Source organism: Ambystoma mexicanum, chromosome 14 (assembly GCF_040938575.1).
Source record: "Ambystoma mexicanum isolate Mex_15411 chromosome 14, UKY_AmexF1_1, whole genome shotgun sequence".
NCBI classification, from domain to species: Eukaryota; Metazoa; Chordata; class Amphibia; order Caudata; family Ambystomatidae; genus Ambystoma; species Ambystoma mexicanum.
The window spans coordinates 544,120,114-544,142,696 of NC_090940.1; the positions used below are offsets into that span (position 1 = coordinate 544,120,114).

At 46.1% G+C, this 22,583-nt stretch overlaps 1 protein-coding gene across 3 annotated transcripts in view; it reads right to left on the minus strand.

The window, feature by feature from the left end:
- Positions 1-22,583, minus strand: part of TC2N (tandem C2 domains, nuclear) — a 305,672-nt gene that overhangs the window by 129,907 nt on the left and 153,182 nt on the right. For all 3 annotated transcript variants that reach the window (XM_069637839.1, XM_069637837.1, XM_069637838.1), the window contains one exon: positions 823-937. In XM_069637839.1, coding sequence (XP_069493940.1) covers positions 823-937 — 115 coding nt within the window. The remainder of the gene's footprint in view (positions 1-822; positions 938-22,583) is intronic.

Genomic DNA, 22,583 nt, shown 5'->3' on the forward strand with positions numbered 1-22,583 from the left:
AATTTATAACGTGCTTAATACCCAGAGGTTTCTAAGTGCGGACCCGGGATCGAACCTGGGTTGCTCCGTGTCGTCTTGCTTCCAAGACGTTGTACCTGAGCTATCCTCCTAAGACTGTAAAGAAAAACACTATTTTAATTTTCTTTTGCTGGGCAGTGGATTGAAGTATCTCCTTTTGTTCGTTGAACATTTTAAGCAACAGGTTTAAAACAGACACTTGGCTGTAAAAGCAAGATTGCTCACAACAGTAAATATCTAGTCCACTAACTCCGTTAAACTTAAGAAAATCCATGTTGGATCATTGTTTGGACAACAAATAAGAAACCCCCAAAGAGTTTACAATATTATTTTACTTTCTGTTGTTAATATATATTTTCCGTTTTGAAAAAGAGACACCTCTTTTTCCAAGCCACACTAAACCATGTAATGTAAGGAACTAGCCTTCTCCTCCTTATAAAAGGCCCACCCGAGAGATCCTGCACTATGGCCATTTGGACAGCACTGCCATCTAGTGGTAAAAGTGTATGCTTGCAACCATTTCCCACAGACATCCTATGCCCTTTCTGTAAATGGAATACATTTTGAGGTTTTGGGAATGACACACCAGAAATGCTATCTCAGGGGTTGTTTTGACATCATAAACGAAGAAATAAAAGTGGTTTATGAATGCCTGCTTAAGCGCTTGATGTCATTGTAGAGTTGTAATTCCCAGACATCCTGGTGTGATTATAGCGTGAAAGGTCATTATAAAGCAGGTCTGTGTTCCTACTGTACACCTGAAGGCCTGCTTCCATTGTGTCAGCCCTGCAGCTCATTGCTTACTTAAAGACAGTGGTGTCGAGGAGCTCGGGAGGTTCTGCGCTTTCAGAATCTGCAGCTGGACCCTGCTGTTGACAGGCTGGAAACACGTGCCAATCTGCAGCTCGGCATGGCAGGCCTGTGCACAAAAAGGCGAAAAACACAAATAATAAAAACAAAACCCAAACACTGGAAGAACATGATTAAAAAAATGTGGTGCAAAAGATCAGAGCCGAATTCAACAAAACACATAGATTCAGAAGGACACCTTGAGTTTCATTCCTAGAAAAAGCAAGAACTTCATTGTGAATGCTTAATGCATAACTGTACGCTCGAATCATGAGGATATGCCAGGCTGGAAAAGCCGCTGGTAGGTCCAGGCATTGTCATAGGACACACTTTCTATGTGTGGCTTAAGGCCAAAATGGTGGGAAGCGCTTGAACATCCTCTGCTGGACGTAGGATAAGCGATAAGTATTGCATTCAGTATGACTGGATGACTGGAAGCTTCTGGAAGGCGCACGTGCCTGACTTTGTCACAGAGGCTTGCGGTGATTGGCCTGTGCAGCCCATGCTAATCTCTGCCCTGTGATAGGAAGATGGTCTGCAAGTGAGTGGCTAGCCTGAGGCTCGTGCAGATGTAAGGCGTCACGAAAGCTGCGTTGCTGTTCAGGAGAGTCAGGGAGAGACCGCCCGCGGTGCAGGGAACAGGGGCTTTCATAATATGCTCAGGAAAGAAGCAAGTTAGGACCCAGCAAGTGATCCCACCCAAGGATAGGGGGCTGGGAAGGTTTTTTTTCATGGGCCTAATTTTAAGGGGGGACAGGGGTGTTTGTCCCCCCAAACTTTCATGGCACACCATTCTGCCCCCATTCATTTGGCTGGTGCACCTTTTCTTCGGATGTCATGTCCCCCCAACATTTTCAGCAAAGTTACTCCACTTTTCCATCCACTCTGTGTAAAGTTCTATCACAAAGAAAAGATGGCACCAGCACAATCAACGCATTGGCAAGAGGGATAGCGGTCGTTTAGAGCTGTAGGAATACACCCCTCGGGAGGTAGAGGTGCTACACCGCTCTTCGTGGTTAAGCTCAGGGGTTGGGAGATAGAGGCGCTGTGCATTTAAACCTGCCAGCAGGAAACTGAATTCTGACGCACATCTGTGCACCCCCAATTCTAAACCAATCCCACTCTTCTTGCCGTGCAGATATCTATCCCAAAGCCCACCCCCTCATCCGTCATGTGCCAATGTTCACCTTTTGCCTCAATTGAACAATTCCTCAAGTAAGTTCTGAACAGGGATTGCAAGGACAATATTGTCCACTGGAGAGGGAAGGCTGACATAGATGATGGGATGCCTTGCCTCAGGGACCCCACGCCTGGATCAATAGAACTTGGTAGTGCCCTCTTCATTAACCAATAGGCTGATATGGATTCATGTGTTCACCTCTTAGGATTAAGATCTGCAGTGCATGTGGTGGTCCTTCTAAGTCCTTGCTACCGTCTCGGGAGGATAGCTCAGGGGCACCGTACTCGCCTTGGAAGCAAGACGATGCATAGCAACACAGGTTCGATCCCCGGGTCCGCGCTTAGAAACCTCTGGTTATTAAGCGCATTATAAATAACTAATTACCCACTAAAAATACTACATTGGCTACCATTAAAACAAAGAATAGAGTTCAAATCAATGTGCGAATGACGCACAGAGCAATACACAAACAAGGCCTAGAATTCCTGAGTGATAAACTACGCCTACACCAGCCGACAAGAACACTGAGATCAAGCACCGACATCCTCCTGGAACCAAAACCCTTTAACGGAAGAAAACTCAGAGGATCCTTCTCTCACCAGGCACAGAAAACCTAGAATGACCTACCAAAGAATAAACGGAAAACACAACAAACCACCTAGTATTCAGGAAACTCCTCAAATCCTGCCTCTTCACAGCGTAATTACAACAACGGCGCACAAGAATGCCCACTCCGGTTAAACAACGATGAATAAAGATACCGACCTCGGTCACCCCAAAAAATGGACATGCACAGAACCCAAAGAATGGACCCCACGACAAACCATAAGACATTATGAGAAATAGCCACATAAGGAGGACACTAAACACTGATCACATACTCAGACCGAGATGAAAGCCCTTAAACGACTCATGCACAGCCTCCCGGCCTGTACCATATCACTCCCAGCAGACACATTCAGATAGAAAGTATTTGAAGAGGATACCACAACACCTACTCCAACACCCAAGGAGGAGAATAGACACCCAACCCCACATCACACATTACTTTCTTCATCAGAATTAGAACACCCACAGAGCACGTTAGAATAGAACAACGAGCGTGTCGCACCATCCTAAACCCCTACCCCACAATACTTACTCCATCAGAATCAGGACACTTGCAGAGCGCGTTAGAATAGAACAGCGAGCGTGTCGCTCTAAAAACCTAAACCATATAACCCACTAACCAAAAAAAAGCTCAACATTTTTTGCAGACTTATCTCACTCAAAAATCTCATACAACCATCTCTCGCACAACAACCCGCACGCACTTCACAACACTGCAACAACACATAAACCGCACCAACAGCACTCGAGGACTGACATCGCTCCGATACCCGCACCAAAGCTCAGCACCCGGTGTATACCGAGTTGACGCTGCCAAAGAACACCACTCCTCTCACTATCCTACTCCCTCTTCACCTTACTAACCCATCCCACCTTCTCGTTTGCAGAGTGCCTGGGGACCAACTCCATTGGTGACGGTGCGCGGTACAATTACCTTTAACATTTACTATTAACATTTAACACTAAAGAAGTAATTGAAAACTGATGACCTCCCTATGGGTTAAGTCCAATGAAGACCCTTCTCATAGTCATACAATGCTTGCAGGTCTAGGGTGCGCGCGACATATCAAGATCAAATAAAACTTGATTTACTACCTGTTGGGACTATGGAATCAGGGGCTTTCCATCATTACATTTATTTAACCCTACAAAACCTTTAAACATTAATGGAGAAAATCTTTAAAATATTGCTTTAGAAACGAATTAGAATATATTTTATTTCACAAATTAAAGATTTTGTGTATAAGTTAGATAATGTAAAAGAGATAAAAGAAGTAAATAAGAAGGCACACTAAAGATATAGAAAATAGTATTTGATATTAAAAGTGTATATTGATAATAAAAAATTCCCCAAATTGAACACAAGATAAATGGTGGTGGGAATCGCAATTTGGTAAGGACTTGCGAAAAGTACGCGGCAAGCAGGCGTGTGGTTCAGAGTCTAGCCAATTACGGGTACTGCAGTTAGACGCATGCCAAGGTAAACTGCATTGTATCACAAAAGCAACATGACTACCGTTGCCAAGTGATGTGATGAAGGCAGTGTCTCATCGCCGAGTGGCAATGCCACCCAAGGCCTGAGAGAGGGACTGTAAAATGTTTCTGGGTGGGAGGTAGGCCTCGACCTGTCCTGGATTGTCTGGGATTCAGTCCAACCGTTGACTCACCTGGCTGCGTCAGAGGAAGCACCTGCCGCAGACTACGGCCAGAGCTGGAAAAGGCGAGGACCGCTTGGATTGGGAAATTTAAGTTGGTGAATACTGATAGGGTGGAACCAGAGTGAGCGGGTGTTGGAAGGACGATGGGGCCGCGCACCCCACCAACAAATTGGAAAACATGAACAAGTGAGGGATTCCAGAATGTGGTGGATGGGGGTATATAGGGATCAACTGCTAGGAACCCTAGTGGTCAGATCAGTGGAAGGTAGTTGGCACGTGCATATACTGTACCGATTTGTTCCTGGACATTCTAGATAGTTAGTGCATGGTATGAATGTAGTGCCACAACCCTAACACTCTCTTCTTCGTGTACAACACACAATAGACAGACCAACTACGCCTCTCGCAACCAGCAATTTTAAATCCTTCCGTTCAGACATCCAAGAACATAACTCGACACCTTAGCTATCACTGTCCCAGCCAATGCACCCTACAACCCGCTGACCATGCGGCTCCCGCCAGCACACAAACGCCTCAACACACTCGGGAAAGACCACCAGCTTTCCTATTGTGATATGATATGGCATTTATAACACGCCTGTAGCCAAGTGTTTCTAAGCGCGTGATCTGTGTTTGTTGTATCTGTGGTCCAGGCTTGTTCCATCATTTGTCATCCAGACCAAATGTTTTTACTGTTGAATTACTTAGTACCCAAGTCCTCATTAGAACAATTTCCCGCACAGCACTTTTTAATGCAAGTCTCCTTTGAGGCACCTTTAATAATATAATGACATATAGCATCGATAAAGCGCACAACACAAACTGAATTGTATCTTGGCACTTGGTAATACATACATCCCATCATTATCAATTCTGTTCAAGAGCCACCAGTCCAGGCAGAGCCGGCCTTAGCTCTGGCAGCGCCCGGGGCGACAAAACAAAATTTGGTGCCAAGCCTGCCCCACCCCGGTCAAGGAGTATGGGGGATAGAAGGGAGGGTGCCAAATTTGGGGTTGCTCTGCTAAGTAGAGTGCTGTTGCCAAACTAGCGAGCAGCCTTTGAAATGCTGACCCATGCTGGGTTAGCAGCAGCGCCCTATTGAAAGGAAATGCACCCCACTGCCGTGCTGGAATGCCCAGCGTCATCACAAGAGCGGGCCGCATTACATTCCAATAGGGGACCTTCACAATGCCGGCTCGGGGGATCCCCTGAAAGTCTCCCCTGAGCTGGCGTTGCCCGGGTCGCCCATGCCTAAAGCCAGCTCTGAGTCCAGGCAGGATTTTAAGTTTGCATTCAGGGACTTCTCATCCTGAGTTTATAAGGCGGGAATCCAGGACTACAAACCCCGCACTAGAATATAAAGATAAAAACAGGACTAGACTATAGTCACCCAAATGGAATGGATAATGTTGGTGAGTAAGGTAGAAGGTGTTATTAGCACCAATGAGGCACAGCGCAACCAATCAGGTTGCTTATATCACAAGCAATAACATCTGATATTGCAACACAGTTCAGGGCAACCTGAGGGGCTAAGCACACCTCCTTTCACCCTATCCTTCTTCCTCTGTTGCTAGTGCTGCCTTTTTCATGGAAATAGAAAGAGTCTTCTTTCAATGTGGAAGGTGATCCCTTGTTGTTTTTGTGGCAGCCATGTCAGCAGGATTTTTTCAATTATTTTGGTGCTTAGAGCGGTTTAATTGTAGAGCATGAATCATGCTTTGCTGCTTCTCCAGGGACCTGGTGGAGCATGAGATTAGAAACAGGGGAACACAGCGAGGGCAGTGAGTCATGCCCTGTTGAAAGAAGGGAGTCTTACATTGCTTTTTACTCAGATTGAGCCAAACATTTTTTAAGAGGGTGAAATATTCAAAATCAAACAGCCAATTGTGGTCCTCAATTATCCCTTTCAAAGAGGAACTGCTAGGAGATATGTAGATTTGCGTGAAACGTGTAAGTCATATGTAGGAATTAAAGAGACATAGCTCAGTGGGTTAGTGCTCTTGTCGAAGAAATAAGTCTATAACCTGTGGATCGCAGGTTTAATTCTCATTAGGATAGCTCAATAGGGTAACTTCTGCAGGGGAGTCTGTTTTGATTTGAATCATGAAAAGTGAATACTTGTACATTTTAACATGAGCAAAAACGAAAGAGGTGATGGCTGTAAGGTTTAGAATGATTCTTAACCTCCGGCATTGCTCTGGGCAACCCTCCACACAATCGTTCTTCGCCTGCCAAGCCATTACCGAAAGGGGAAAGACCATATGCAAATCAGGCTTGGTCCTACCCCAAAAGGGGCAGTCCAGCCCATACTTCTTTTTCACAGCCATTCATTATGAGACCAGTAGCATCCCCAGAAATGCTTTGGCCTAATTGGGTGTCATCAGTGAGGAGTAACTTGAACATGATTCATATAGGTTGCGCTCATTCCCCAAACATCTTCTACCAGTTTCTTTTCTTTGCTCTCTACTAACTTTTTTTTCCATTTCTGTTCGAAGTAGACAGTTTCTGTCATATGATGACTGTCTTGCTGTAATCTGATTTATAGTGGTCTCTGGTTCTCTTGTCTGCCCATACTGACAGTTTCCATTGGATGATGACCTTATTTCTGTAGTCTTATTTATAGTGATCTCCATTCTCTTGGTTGCCCATAATAACAGTTCTGTCAGATGATTCATCTTGTGATTTATAGTTGTCTCTGGTTCTCTTGGCTGCCAATATAGACACTTTCTGACAGCGATGACCATCTTGCTGTAGTCTGATTTATAGTTGTCTATGGCTCTCTTGGCTGCCCATATGGACACTTTGTCAGATGGTGATGTTCTTGCTGTATCTTGATTCATAGTGGTCTTGGGTTCTCTTGACTGCCAATATGGACAGTTTCTGTCAGATGATGGCCCTCTTGCTGTAGTCTGATTTATAGGGGTCTCTGGTCTCTTGGCTGCCCATAATAACAGTTCTGACAGATGATTCATCTTGTGATTTATAGTTGTCTCTGGTTCTCTTGGCCGCCAATATAGACACTTTCTGACAGCGATGACCATCTTGCTGTAGTCTGATATATAGTTGTCTATGGCTCTCTTGGCTGCCCATATGGACACTTTGTCAGATGGTGATGTTCTTGCTGTATCTTGATTCATAGTGGTCTTGGGTTCTCTTGACTGCCAATATGGACAGTTTCTGTCAGATGATGGCCCTCTTGCTGTAGTCTGATTTATAGGGGTCTCTGGTCTCTTGGCTGCCCATAATAACAGTTCTGACAGATGATTCATCTTGTGATTTATAGTTGTCTCTGGTTCTCTTGGCCGCCAATGTGGACAGTTTCTGTCAGATGATGGCCATCTTGCTGTAGTCTGATTTATAGTTGTCGATATCTCTCTTGGCTGCCCATATAGGCACTTTCTCTTAGATGATGACCTTCCTGCTGTAGGTTCTCTTGGCTGCCAATACGGACAGTTTCTGTCGGATGATGGCCATCTTGCTGTAGTCTGATTTATAGTTGTCTATATCTCTCTTGGCTGCCCATATAGGCACTTTCTCTTAGATGATGACCTTCCTGCTGTAGGTTCTCTTGGCTGCCAATACGGACAGTTTCTGTCGGATGATGGCCATCTTGCTGTAGTCTGATTTATAGTTGTCTATATCTCTCTTGGCTGCCCATATAGGCACTTTCTCTTAGATGATGACCTTCCTGCTGTAGGTTCTCTTGGCTGCCAATATGGACAGTTTCTGTCGGATGATGGCCATCTTGCTGTAGACTGATTTATAGGGGTCTTTGGTCACCTGGTGGCTCATAATAACAGTTTTGTCAGATGATTCATCTTATGATTTATAGTTGTCTCTGGTTTTCAGGGCCACCAACATGGGGCAGTTTCTTTCAAATGATGACCATTTTGCTGTAGTCTGATTTAGAGTGGTCTCTGATTTTCTTGGCTGCTTATATTTAGAGTTTGTCAGATGATGACTATCTTGCTGTAGTCTGATTTATAGTTGTCTTTGGTTCTCTTGGCTGCCCATATTGACGGTTTCCATTAAATGATGACCATCTTGCTGAAATTTCCGGTTTATAGTGGTCTCTGGTTCTCTTGGCTGCCAATATAGACACTTTCTGATAGCGATGACCATCTTGCTGTAGTCTGATTTATAGTTGTCTGTGATTCTCTTGGTAGCCAATGTTGACAATTATGTCAGCCATACGGTCATTCATCTGCTTCGCCTGATCTTTCCCAGAGCCATGCATCCAATAAGCCTATTTATCCAGCTCCAAAGGAGAGACCAGTCCCCAATTAAAGCAATTGCGTCAAACATATTTTTAAAAGGATCAAATATTCAAAATTGTAACAGCCAAATGGGGGCCTCAAAATCAGAATGTTCCCTTGTAAAGAGAGACTGATAGATGTGTATATTTGCATAAGATCTGCAGGTCATATGCATGAATTGAAGAGATATATGCTAGCTGTCTTATTCCAGCATCCTAAGCCACTGGCCTTGTAGATCCTTTGGTCTAGACCCACTAGTAGTTGTCCCCCTTCTGGCACAAGAAGCTAATAGTCTGCTAGGCTAGTTGAGCCCTTCACCCTACGAGACCTTATGACCATTCTTTCTGCCACCTGGCTGATGTCTCTAGCCAGCAGCAAATCCTTCAGAGCATGCCAATGCTTTCTCTGTTTTTGGCATCTCTCTCATGCCCGCATTGTATGCTGCATATCAGCTTCAGTTCCCTCAGCCAAGGGCAAATGCAGCATTATGTGCCAGTGGAGTGGGGTGTGCTGGGGGAGCACCTCCATTAGAAATGATTTAAGGTCAGTGGCAACTGGGGATCGTTTTCATTTGAGGTGTGTTGGTTTAATTCCCTCTGGGATATTGTGGCAGCAAATGCAAAATGATGCCTTGCACACTGCCTCTTTCCTGCAATGCACCTTTCACACACCGTGCAGTCACAATGATATGATATATGATATTTTATTTGTATCGCGCTCGTACACAAGTGTTTCAACAACATCTTAATGCTTTACCCAAATGAGTGCAAGCTACCAAGTGTAGCTAGAAGGTCAGAACCAATATAGAGAAAGAACACAGAGGCACTCCAGCCAACGTCGGTGCCCTACTGCCCTCAGCTAGCCCGAGTCAATGCTGCCTCCAGACTGGGTGTATCTTTCCTTTTGGTTGGCAGGAGATGCTGTCCAGTGGCAACCCTGAGTTCCTTTCACAGGAAATAACCGACTCCAACTGCATCTCCCAGACCGCTAGGCTCCTCCCATCTCTGCAGTTGCCAGTCCTCTGGTACCCCTGCTGTCTAACTCTTAGAACTGCATGTCCAAAGAGCTTACAGGCAGGTGGTGAAGGTCTGCAGCTGCTTATACGATGCCTATATTTGAAGACGAAAGCACCGGCATGGGTGTATTAGGGAAGGCAGGCAGCTCACCTTTCCTTTAATGGGCCCCTTGCGGTCCCCCAAGACCCTGACTTTATTTCCCGGAAGGAGCTAATATTGACTCGCTCCATAATGCAAAGAAAGTTGTGCAAAGTTTACAAAGAATCTAAATATATTTCCATTCTTTGGAAAGACTGATGCTACGGATCACCCTGCACAGTGCTGGGCAAGGGGCCACTGTAAAAGAGCCCACGGTGCATGCGCAGTACAGTGCAGTCTTCAGGGAGACCCCAGGACCAGGAACGGTGATGCCATAGGGTCACCCATCTGCTGCACAGGTGGGGCATGGACTGTGAGGGGCGCACTGTCCATGGACATGGCGGTTTCTTGCCTAGGCTTGAGGTCTGCTGCCACCGCCTGTGCCGATGTACGAAGCTGCCATAGGGACCTTGGTAGCAGTTCTGTTTCCCACTTCCGTCTCTCACCTGGCCGGATGGCATAAACATTTTTTTTCCAGCTCAGCCTACAAACTTGTGGCCCGGAACGTGCACAGAGGCCGCTGCAGCAGGTTCACCAACCAGCGAGAGTAAGGTACCTTGCAGATTATATTAAAGTGATCTATTCTTTGAGTTTACCTACCTAAAGATATGTGCAACAAAATACGGGTTGGTAAATTGAAAATGTAATTCTGGAGCAGAAAGTACTATAATTGGAATGGATTTTGTAGAGTGTGACCAATTTTCAAACGCTGATATATAAGAGGCAAGATACACAAAATATGTCCACACATTGGGAGCTTCAAACACTCCACAGATGTCGCACCAAAGCCAGACTGCAACAACTCAAGAGGGACCAAATTCAGGATACGTACTGCCAAAGAACTGAGCACCACGCTTGCAGCCCTCAAACCCATCACCTACTAAGGTGCCATCCTTCCCTGCTCCACTCACAGCGCTCCCTCCACATCCCATGGTCATCAACGCATATTTCAAAGAAAGCACTGTCACAGAGCACTGTCAATAGGACAGACACTCTTCCAGCTCAAGAAAGTCACACTCGGCCGTACGCTAGCCAACTACTGCCCGCTCGTGCATCTATTCTTCATCTACAAAGTGACTGAGAAGATGGTCGCCTTCCAGTGGCATGATCGGATCACTCAGCGCAATCTCCTGGAGGACCGCCAATCTGGTTTCTGACCTTGATGCAGCACACCATCCAAGATGATGATAACGCTCCACACAACCTGGATAAAGAGGACCCCTAACTACCCACCCTACTCGAGCTCTCTTCCACTTTCTATAGCATTGACCATGAAGTCCACCTGTTCGTTGGAACAGTTCTGCAGTTGTTCCTTTCCTTCCTCTCGCACATAGACCAACTAGCCCCAACAGATCCCAGCGCTACCCAGTAACCAGTAGAGTTGCACAAGACGTTACCATCTTCAACCTCCACTTGGAACCTTTGGGAAAGCTCCTTGCAAGCAGCAACAAGATACATCAATTCGCAGGCAACACCCAGCTTTATATAAAGATACATTTGATCAATGACATCCATCAAAACAAGCATTCTGTTGTCCTTCACCCAAGATGGGATGTCAAGCACCTACCTAAAGCTCAACCAGACAAAGACCAAACTCATTCCACTATGAAGCGTCCACAAGCTTGCCACTGCCAGGAAGTGAATGGCTGACATGAAGCTCAACCGATTCGTGCCTTAACTCTCACCCAGTGCAACATCTCTCATTTGCCATCCACTGAGACCTCCCATTCAAAACACAGATCATTGAGAAGACCCAAGCAGCCTGGCACCAAGCAGAGTTCCAGATGCCACTGTGGCACCTCTGGACGTCTTCCAATGGTACAACGTTCATTCATCAACAGTGTTTTATTTAATGTTTTTTTTGTCCAAACATTTCTGCTCAAAAAATGAATAAAAAAAATATAGGGGGTTGTGCATACAGTCTATAAGAGGTGGAGGGGTGGGAATAGTGTAAACATTAATAGGGGAGGTGGGGTTTGGGGAAGGACCCCGTAAAAATTTAAAAATTAAATTTCAATTCGTTTTTTCAGAAAAGAAAATTCTGCAGAAAGCCCATTAAAACACTGTCAAAGAATGAACATAGAACCCTTCCAACATGCTGCAGCGTGCCTCATCAAAGGACTACGAATATTCAACCACATCGCCCTCTTCCTTAAAGAGCTGGAATGGCCGTCTCTTCAGGCACTCATTGGCTGTCTATTCAGGCACTCATTGGCTGTCTCTTCAAGCACTCAATGGCTGTCTCTTCAGGCACTCATTGGGCTGTCTCTTCATGCACTCAATGGCCGTCTCTTTAGGCACTCAAAGGCCATCTCTTCAGGCACTCAATGGCCATCTCTTCAGGCACTCATTGGCCGTCTCATCAGGCACTCAATGGCCGTCTCTTCAGGAACTCATTGGCCGTCTCGTCAGACACTCAATGGCCGTCTCTTCAAGCACACATGATGTTCAGGGCAACTTGCATCACCTACAAAGTAGTCACAACCAAAACAGCACTCTACCTGGCCGAGAAAAACTCACCATCTTCAGTGGCCAGTGCACCACCAGAAGCCCCAATATCGCCAGGCTGGAAATAAAGACCTGCAAGAGGGAACACAACACAGGAATATGGCCTTTTCCTGCTATATAGCCCCTCTCTCTCTCTCTCTCTCTCCCTCTCTCTCTCTCCCTCTCTCTCTCACTCCCTCTCTATCTCTCTCTATCTCTCTCTCTCTCTCTCTCTCTCTGTAAAAAGTTACCAGTGAAGATTAGATTGACCCCCCTCCCCAATCTTACACTTCAGGAAGGACCGTAATACCCAACTCTGCAAAGAACCTCTCTCCAATTACTTAATACTACAGTCAACCCTACTTCTTCCCCTCCCCCCCCAGAGTTGCTCTCATCTTACCCCTATGGACCCCAGCTCTTGGGCAATGCCTGCATCCTTCTTATAGCCCCCATGGGTACATCCCCAATGTACTGCACTGCATTGCTTCTGAACTTAGTCCACACTTTATGAATCTCATACAGATACGTACCATGTTTATAAAATGGCCAACTGTTGGATCAGTTCATGATTTGTGGTCAATCAACGCCATGAATTGCTTTGGTGCTACAGACCACAATTCCTAATTAACCCATTTTGTATATTTGGTATGGGTGATAAGGTTTGAGTCCACTACTGCAAATTGGTTTGCATATGATAGTATGGGAGTCTACCCAGAGTAGTGTCAGTGGTTATGATGGCACCATTCACATACCACTCTTTTGGGTTTAGTTTGTCTATATAGGTGAATGGGGATATGCTCCGACGTGGACCATTTGCTTGTTACGACTAGGGATTGATACTGTAACTCACCAGTTGGGTCCAACGAGCTTGAAACGAGTCTGAAGTTGCAGCGTGGACATAGCCTAGAATTTCTGAATGAATTGCACCCCAGGTGCAGTATAAATGGCCATTAAATTACAATGGTGTCAGGAGCAAGGTTAGTTTGCAATGACGCAAATAATAATTAGCACTCTGCTTGAGGGAGCCGGCCAATCAGGTGGCTAGGAACACGGGCTGAAACTGGCAATCTTCCCCCAGCCGCCACCTTCCCCCCCACACCCGGACCCTTTTTTGAAATGATCCCCTTTCCCCACTTACCTCATTGTGGCGGCGGCACTCAGAGCTGCTGCTTCCCTTCTTCCTTTTCTTCTGCGTGAGTCTGCCATGGAGGGGAGGAGGGGCTCCGTATGGATCCCCCCTTCCCTTACCATGGCAGCCATCTTTAAACAATCTTTTAGTCTGTGAACGGGACGCCATGAGGCGACCCAATTTCGGAACGCAAATACTTTTAATTAGCCCCGTCCCAGCCCATGGGACGGGTGCTAATGGCGTTAAGCGCCTTTTTTTTATTATTTGATTTAGTTGACAATTCAACTTTACAAATATGTATAAAAATCAACATTAGTACTATACAATCGATTCTTTCACATGCTTTACATATATAAAACATAATGAACAAGCATAAGTCTCAATAGAAAGTTTAAAAAGAAAAGGATTCTTTACAATCATCTGTAAAAATAAAAAGAGAAGGCAAACAACAGAAACACAATTACAACTTCATTTTTACTTTGCAGTTAAATGACCTTTTCCTTCATACGGAAAAGCAACATCAAGCATGTTAATGGTTTCAATTCTAACTGAAATGTTCTTGGTGCTAAAGAGTCCAGCCCACATTTCATTATCAGATCTTATATTGTACTTATAGTTCATACAATTGGCCAGTTTCAAATGGTTTAACACAAAGGCCTCGCATTGTGTGATAATATGGCGAAGAGTTTCTGTATATGATGCATCTTTACAGAAGCAACAATACATTAGATCTTTTTTTACTGTGCCTCTTCTACCCAGAATCTCATGTACCGGCCATAAGTTAAGCCGGAATCTTAGAATGTTCTGTTTTAGGGAAGAGGATGGACATTTCGCACGATAATCAGCCATTGTGCGAAAGCTCTTGTGACAAAAGAGATTCCTGTCAAAATGTTTTAATTTTCGTGCATTTCTCTTGAGCAAGTATCCAATCAGACTGATATAGTTTTATCTTAGCTCTGGATGGGTTCGTCAGCAATAGATCAATTGAAATTTCTGCATTGACAAGAGCATTCAACACATGATTACGCCAATTTGATGGAAATACCTGGTTCGAAGTCAACAGATGGTTCGCTAAAATGGCTAAACTGTTTTGGTTAGAAACACCCAGAAGACATTTTCTAAGCAAAGTGCACATTTTCCAGGTGACTTCAGTATGTATGGACAGGAGCCCCAATTCATACCTTAGTAGCATGGTGGGAGTGCTTTTTGGTAGGTCGAATATGGTTTTCCAAAATGTTTCCTCTAGTTGATTCCAAAATACCTGCGTTCTAGGCAGCACAGATTCCATCCCATAGATAATCACAGGTAAAAACCTTTTGTTGGTAAAAGGACATAATAGGGATGCATGTAAACTTACAGAATTTAGCCAGAATTATTTTTGCTTGAGATGTTAACATAGTAAGTTTAGCTAGTATTGTTAATTCAACCGATTTGTCTGATTTAATATTATTGAACATCATCCCTAAGTATTTGTATTCTGAGACTACCTGTAGATTGTGACCGGCAATTGACCAATGATACTTATTTGAGAAAGAGGATTTCGGTTTATTTAGTATCATTACTTGGGTTTTGTCTTTATTCACTGTTAGATTGTTTGAGCACACATAACGATCAAGTACATTGTGGAGAGTTTGAAACCCCGCCGGAGTTTGGGAAATTAAAACCAAAATATCCGCATAGAGCAGCCAAGATATTGGGCCTCATTAGGACCCTGGCGGAGAGGGTGTTACGCCAGCGTAGTGCATGGCGTACCTCTCCGCCATACTACGAGTTCCCGTAGCGCCATGGCGGCCTTTTCCGCCTGGTTTTACCAGGCGGAGAAAACCATGGCGCTACGGGACCTCGTTGTTAATTACGCCACCGTATTTTACGGTGGCGTAATTAACTCCTTCCCCACTCCCATTATACCCTATGGGGCAAAAATGGGAATGGGGAAGGGCAGAATGGGGATTGGGGATTTACCGCTCCGCCGAGGTCGGAATGGGGCGGTAAATCCGCCAACCCCCATGGCGCTATCGGCGGCTTTCCGCCATGCTTCGCGGTGCATTTAGCACCGCGAAGTCCGCCTGGGTCCTAATGAGGCCCATTGTTTGGTTTTCTAGCTTAGGTGAGTCTGCTGTGGCTGATGCAAAGGCGTCTGCAATGTCCAAAAGAAACAGATTGAACAGTGTCGACATCCTTGCTTCAGGCCTCTAGCAGTGAGCGTCTTTCCCAAAGGCTGGAAAGGGAGGTACTGACCTGGGGGGCCCTCGTTCAAACCCCCCACTTCGCTCAGGCCTTTAACTTGAGCCGCCGGGCCGTTACGACTCGTCCAGCCTTAGAACGGGTGCTTAATGCTACATTCTAGTATGGAACATTGCTCTCATGACTAGCTGAAAACCTTCTATTCAATCACTTTTCATTTTTGGTGGCTCACAAAGTGTAATCAAGAAACAAGGACTTGCCACAGTGTACCTTCCCCTGGCATGTACCTATGATGTCACTTCCTGGGATGCCACTCACTGTGATGTCACTTCCCCTGATGTGACTTGGTTCAAAGGTCGCACCCCGGAGTTAAGTGGAAGGTTGCCACCCCTGCCGTGTACTATGCCCTGCGCGTGGGTTTTAGGCCTCTAACTTTGTTCATTGCTGCCTCGCTGCCTGAACGTCAGCTGTTATTCCCAGTGCGTGTACTGATTTTGCGTCCCTTTCTGACAGGAACTGCTCATAAAAAATACCCTCGTGTTTGAGCCCAACAGCGCAGCTGTCGTTTATGGACATTCGCCGCCCGAGTTCGCCCACCTTTCGCTAGGTTTATTTTTAAAATAAGCAGAGTTCAAACAGAGTGATGTCGGGAGCCCAAAATAAACACTAAAGTCCGGTTTCTACGTCAGGGGCCATTTTGTCGGGCCGTGCCCTGCTCACGCCCCACCTTTTACAGCAAACCTGCTCACTTTTATTGTGTGCACAGCAGCCCTTTATATTTTAAGAAAACAAAGTGAGCTTGGCGTGTGATGTCATCTCGAGAATAACCGCGCAACAGCAGACGGATAACTACATTTTTGCGAGTCGCACAAACAGAAGATAAGTTGAAGGAAAACAAAAAAAAGATAACAAGCTCGTTATTTTCAGCAAACAAGGCCCAATATAGCTTTTAGAATTGCACTGCTCAGATTAATTGCCAAATTAAAGCTGCCCACTCCCACTCCCGCGCAAAACAGCCGCACATGCAACTAATGTAGGCCAACTTCTATTGCAGCGCTGAAGCCCTGGCTGGACCTGCGACTGGTGTCCACAATTACCTGACCTGACTGTTAGGCCACAGCCCCGGGCCCTTTGGCAAAATAGAGCTGGGGTTCTTACGGGGTCGTGACCTTAACAGGTAGCATTCAGGGGAGGTAAATGTTGCCTCTTAATTACGGCACCGACCCTTTGCCAGGCTAAGTCCCCTTAGAGCCCCGGCTCAAGTTTGAAGGCCACCTAAATGATTGATTGTTTATTTGTACAGCGCCTATACACGGCATGTTTCAAAGCGCTTCAAGGGGGGAGGGAACAAGGGAGAATACAATAACATTCTTGAAAGTCCTTGAAAGAATTCAGAATGTGAAAAACACTATCATAATCAGCCTGGCGACATTTCAGATAAAGCACTGTACCAGCCCCCCTATAACGCAATGTCCAATAACGCTGCACACCCCATCTGCGGTCCGGTCTGCGGTATTTGCTCAGCGCAAAATAATATTTTAAAAATCCACAAATTGCCATTGTTGCTTCCCTTTTAATTGCGGCGGGGACCCCTTGCCGGGCACCCTTTTCACTAGAGATGCAGGGATCATCACCCCTGCATCTCTAATGAAAGGGGTGTCTGGCAGGGGTCGTTGCAGCGACACAATGAAAGGCAAGGTTATTTTGGCAAAGCCTGAATCTCTCGCTTACACGCGAAACTAAAGGCTTTAGAAGAAAAGCCTTCCCTTTTCATTGTGTCGCCTGCCCTCTGCCAGACACCCCCTTCACTAGAGATGCAGGGATCATCACCACTGCATCTCTAATGAAATGGCGCCAAAACACAATGAAAAGCAAGGCGTTTTTTGGCAAAGCCTGAAGCTCTCACTTAGACACAAAACTTCAGGCTTTAGAAAAAAAAGTCTTGCCTTTTCATTGTGCCGCTGACCCTCTGCCAGACACCCCTTTCACTAGAGATGCAGGGATCATTACCCCTGCATCTCTAATGAAAGGGGTGTCTGGCAGGGTGTCGGTGACAATGAAAATGCAAGGCTTTTTTTACTGAAGCCTGAAGCTCTCGCAGACTTTAGAAAAAAACATTGGCTTCTAGAAGCTCGGTAGGCTGGGGTCTCTGACAAAATGTTCTGAGCCTTCCGGGGCACTGCTCCGGTTAGCCCCGTCCCACTTAAAGCACTGGGGCTGGAGGCATAAGCGTCCCTAGAGGTAGGCAAAGGGCGGCAATTGCCCCACCATTGGCTGCTTTGCCCCCCTAATTGGTGGCCTGACCTGCCCGCTCCCTTTCTATTTGCTTAGCCTGTGCTCTTTCTTCTGGTCTTAAAGTTACACCACAGGAATCAATGGGCCATGAATATCACTGGGGATGGGGGCTGTCACTGTTAAAAGCAGGCTTCCTTCATGCTGGGCAGGCTTCCTACATGCTAGGCACTCTATTACATTTGCACCTTACACTTGTATGGAAAAAACAAAGAAGACATTTCCAAACAGAAACATGCCTCTTAAACTTACGTTCACTAGTCGTCTTTAAAATGTGTCCAATTACCCTGTGAACTGTGTTCCCCTTCTTTTGTGTTTTATCACAGGGTATTTTTCTAAAGATGGTATATGCTTGCTTGCCAAACTGCTTAAGCAGAAATACATGCGTCTATTGGGCTCACAGCAGTTGTTAGGAAATGAAATTGTGAGTTCATTGGTGCAAAACCTTGATTTTCATTACAGGGGTAGAAATGACACCACCCCCACCCTGAATATAAGCAAGCGACCAGCCCAACCTATACTCTGACTGAACACATTTTTTAGCATTTGTTTTTTTTTATAAGGAATTGCAAAAAGTCATAAGATTTACAGCCAGTTTTAAATATATAACATCTCAGCAACAGTGACTCAACCTGCTGAGCTACCTTGGTAGCTTTCTATTGTAGGGTGTGTCTGTGGATCGCTTAATGTGCTCAAAATCACTGCATTACCAACAGTGCAGTTCATGTACATGACTTCACAGCCAACAGTATTTCATCTCCAGTCACACTGACTCTGTGCATAGATTGATTGAGGTTGTACTGGTGGCTCCCAGTCCATAATTGGCGAGGGTGCACCAATCCACAGACACCATTGCGCATTTTGGAGGAACTGAGGAGCCAGCCCTGTGTACACTGAACGCGACCTCAACTGCTTTTTGCCGCTGAGGGAGCGTTCCTAGGCTGGCTTGAATTGTCTAAGAGATTTCCGTTTCACAGACCTTTTCTCCAACTGCGCATTTCCAATCGGCCATGCAAAGCTGGGGACGTCTTGTTCTGCCAAACTTGCATGGGCTTTTGGGGATGCTGGTTGGGGAACTGTAGGTTTGTATGCCTGAGGGAGCGCTCCTGTGCCTCCCCGCACATACAAACAGAGCACGGCGCTTCATCATCAGCGCTCCGGCTCTTGCGCTTTGCTCTTTGCTTCCTGGTTCCTGTTCGTGCTACGTGGGAGCTGGAGCTATGGGAGGAAACCTCAGGACTAGGGCAGAAGGTAAGCTAATTTAAACGTGTATGCTTGTGTTGTATGTAATGAGTGAGTGTATGATGGGTGCGAGTGTGAATGAGCGAGCGCATGCTGCATGTGGATGTGATGGGAACGTGTGTGCATGCGTTTTTGCTGGGCTGTGGAGCCGATTTTGGCTGGAGAGGGTGCTGTACAACCCCCTCCCCACCAGCCAAAATCCGCCACCTGTGCGAGATTCTGGGGGGCCCCTGCATCATGCCCAGTATTATTTTTTTGCTGGGCAGCTATGATAGATGCCTAGTAAAAAATACCATGGATGCCTCTTGGGCCCCCTAGCTCCTCGCATGCACACACAACCACCTTGTGTGCGCATTGTGAACACATCTTAAAATTAAGTATGAAACTGTTCGTGAAACTTGTCTTTCACAATTGAGGAAAGTGAACAGACCAAAGTATTTGCCAAGAGAGCATATTTTCTTAGAAGACTGCTGGCTAATTATAGATAATACTCACTTTTTAAAGCTAAGAATCAATATGTTCTGTACGGTGGCACAGCAGTGTGCGGCATTTCAGTAGTCCGTTGTCCGGGATTTCTGTGGTCTTTTGGCTAAGTCTCTCGCCTCCGACTGGGGTTCGAATCCTGGCAGTGGCATTGCTGATGCCAAAGGTGTGCAAGTCAGTGCTTTTTAAAATATTCCTTAAAAATCATAAGGACACTCGGCTTGTGCTCTGGTCTCCAGCTCTGTCTTTGCTCTCAACTACCATGACTCTTCCTGCACCAAGCTGCTGATTTAGCAAACAGCACTCCTGCTGGGAGTCGGCACCATGCATTTACCGCCCTCTGCATGGCCGATTGGCAGGGGCGCGAGTACGTGGGTGCTCCGGGGCCCGGTTACCCGCCGGCAGAATGAAGTCGGGGCTGAGCCCCCACCCCCCGGGCCATAGGGAAGAGACGCAGTATGGATGGCCCTTTGTTCCATCCATACTGTGTCTCTCTCTGGCGATCCGGGTGAAAGCCGGGTAAAAAACAATGTTTAAAAATTGAGGTCCCTCAATTTCTAAAAATCGTTTTGGTTTGGGTACACTTCTACATTTGTGCACCCAGGTGCACAGTTAATATTCATGATGAAAAAAAATGCATACATTTAAAATCATTGTATGCAAATTTATCTTATGAATATTAATGCTGGGTATCCTAAAAACCCGGCATGTATCCGCCCCTCGAGGCCTGGAGATGGACAAGCCTGAAGGTGGTGACTGCAGGAACCGGACACACGCCCCCCCCCCCGCCCAACCGAGTGGTTAAGTAGACGTAATGCTCAAACCACAAGTCCCATAATCAGGGCTGGACTGGGAACTAAAAGAGGCCCTGGAAATAATTACTGGAGACCAAAAGAGGCCCTGGAAATAAAGTTCAAAGTGGCCCTATATGACACATTTTCAGCAAGCCCAATGCTTTTCCTATGAGAAAATTTGGAAATGCCACAGAAAAGAGGCCCAGGGTGCAGAGGCCCACCGGGAAATCTCCAGAGTTCCCTAAAGGCCAGTCCACCCCTGCCCATAATCCATCATTCGATGTTCAGTAATGGAATGAGCTGGCACCCGTGTTTCCACATTACTTGGACCTAACACCACTGCCTAATGCAGGCAAATGGAGTAAAGGAATAGGGCAGCAGCTTAGCCAAACCGTAGACACGGTTGAACCGGATCCTAGCAGCAAAGTTTCAGATTTGAATCCAGCTTGCTAGTTAGGAACCCTGAAAAGGTAGACATTTGCCAAACTGTGAATATACATTACGCCAGACACGTGCCGGCGAGAGTTCACAAAACAGAAGGACTGAAACATAAGGAACCTGTGATGATTGCAGTCAGTAGGGGCTGATTATTTATTATTTATTTATTTATTTATTCAAATTCTAATTTTATTGGCATCAGTGCATATAAGGCATAATACAGAAGGTTACAACATCAGTAGGCATTTCTGATACCAAGAAGCTTTTTAAACTTTTCACCCCCCTCCCAACCAGCAACAAACTCTTCACCCCAACCCAAATAGTGTACCAGCAATACTCAAATAGACACTCTGTTTGTCTGCACAGGGTTTCAATTCCCATCTCCAGTCTTATAGCCCACCGTACATGGGCCCCAAGGGCGGCACCCAAATTCCTTCCCACTGCGGGTTCCTTTTTAGACACCTTTCTAGCAGAGCACCCCATCCAGCGTATTCCCCTTAAATTGAGGTAGCATCTCTCCTATCCCAGCTCATAACAGTTTGCCTCATGGGTATCAATTCATTTCTACAGGCTGCAAGCGTTCTGGGTCATATTTCTCCAGGAATGGTGCCCACTCCAAAGCCCTGGCAGGCGATCGGTTGTGTGTTAACTCTTCCATCCTATATAGATCCAGTGCTCTCATCGCGCATTCTTTTTCACTCGGGAGGTTATCCCTTTTCCATCCACTCACCAAACAGGCCCTTGCCGCCAGCAGGAGGTAGTGCGGCATATGTGCGAGTCTCCTCCAAGTTTCCCCTCTCGTTTCAGTTCCAAACAATATCAATAGTGGGTCCAACTCTCCTTCTTCCCCATCCAGGCCCCTTATCCACCCCAGCACTTCCCTCCAGCACCGCTGCACCCTGATGCAGCTCCACCATCCACGCCAATAGTCTGCTACTTTTCCGCACCCCCTCCAGCAGTGGGGGTAGGCCCCCGGGTACATCTTGCTCTACCTTCCAGGGTCCCACTGCCACCTATTTAACAACCTGAGTCCATGCAGCTTATATTGGCAGGCTATTGACGTTCGGTGTGCATTAAGGCAGAGGGCTTGCCACTGGTCCTGGTCCATCTCCCTACCCATATCTTTTTCCCACTTCATTTTAAGCAGAGTTATGTCCTCTCCTTTTGCCTCTAGAAGTGCTCGGTACAGCCGTGAGATGAGGCCTCTGGTACCTATCGCTGCATCCAGCACCTTTTCTGTGCACTTCAAATCCCTCTGCAATTTCTCCTTCCACACTTTAGATTTTAATGCCCGCTTTAATCGCAGATATTTAAAGACAGATAGTTTGCCTCCAAATCCAGTATGCCCAAAAACTCTGGCTTCTTGAGGACCTGGCCTACTCTCTCCAGCCCCGCCTCAAACCAGTCCTGGAAGCATCCATGATCTGGAATTGCATCCCTTATAGGTGGCGCCCATATATGGCTCAGTGGGGACGGCCAGGTCGTAACCCCTCTCATTTCTCTGCCCTCTCTCCATAACCCCAATAACGGGCCTAGGACTTTATGCTTATGGATACTCCTCGGTATTGCTTTCTTTGGTGCCCATAACCATTCTCCCAAGAGTCACCAGGCAGAATCGGTAGTTCTCTATCCCCTCCCACTGCTTGTCTTTATCCATTCGTAAGTGAGGAACTAGGGCTCGAAACTGGGCTGCCCTATAATAGGTTCTCATTTCAGGCAGTCCCACCCCTCCCTTCTCCTTCGGCTGGATTAGCAGTTTGTAAACTACTCTCTGTTTACCGCCTTGCCAGAGGAACCTAAGCGTCTTCTT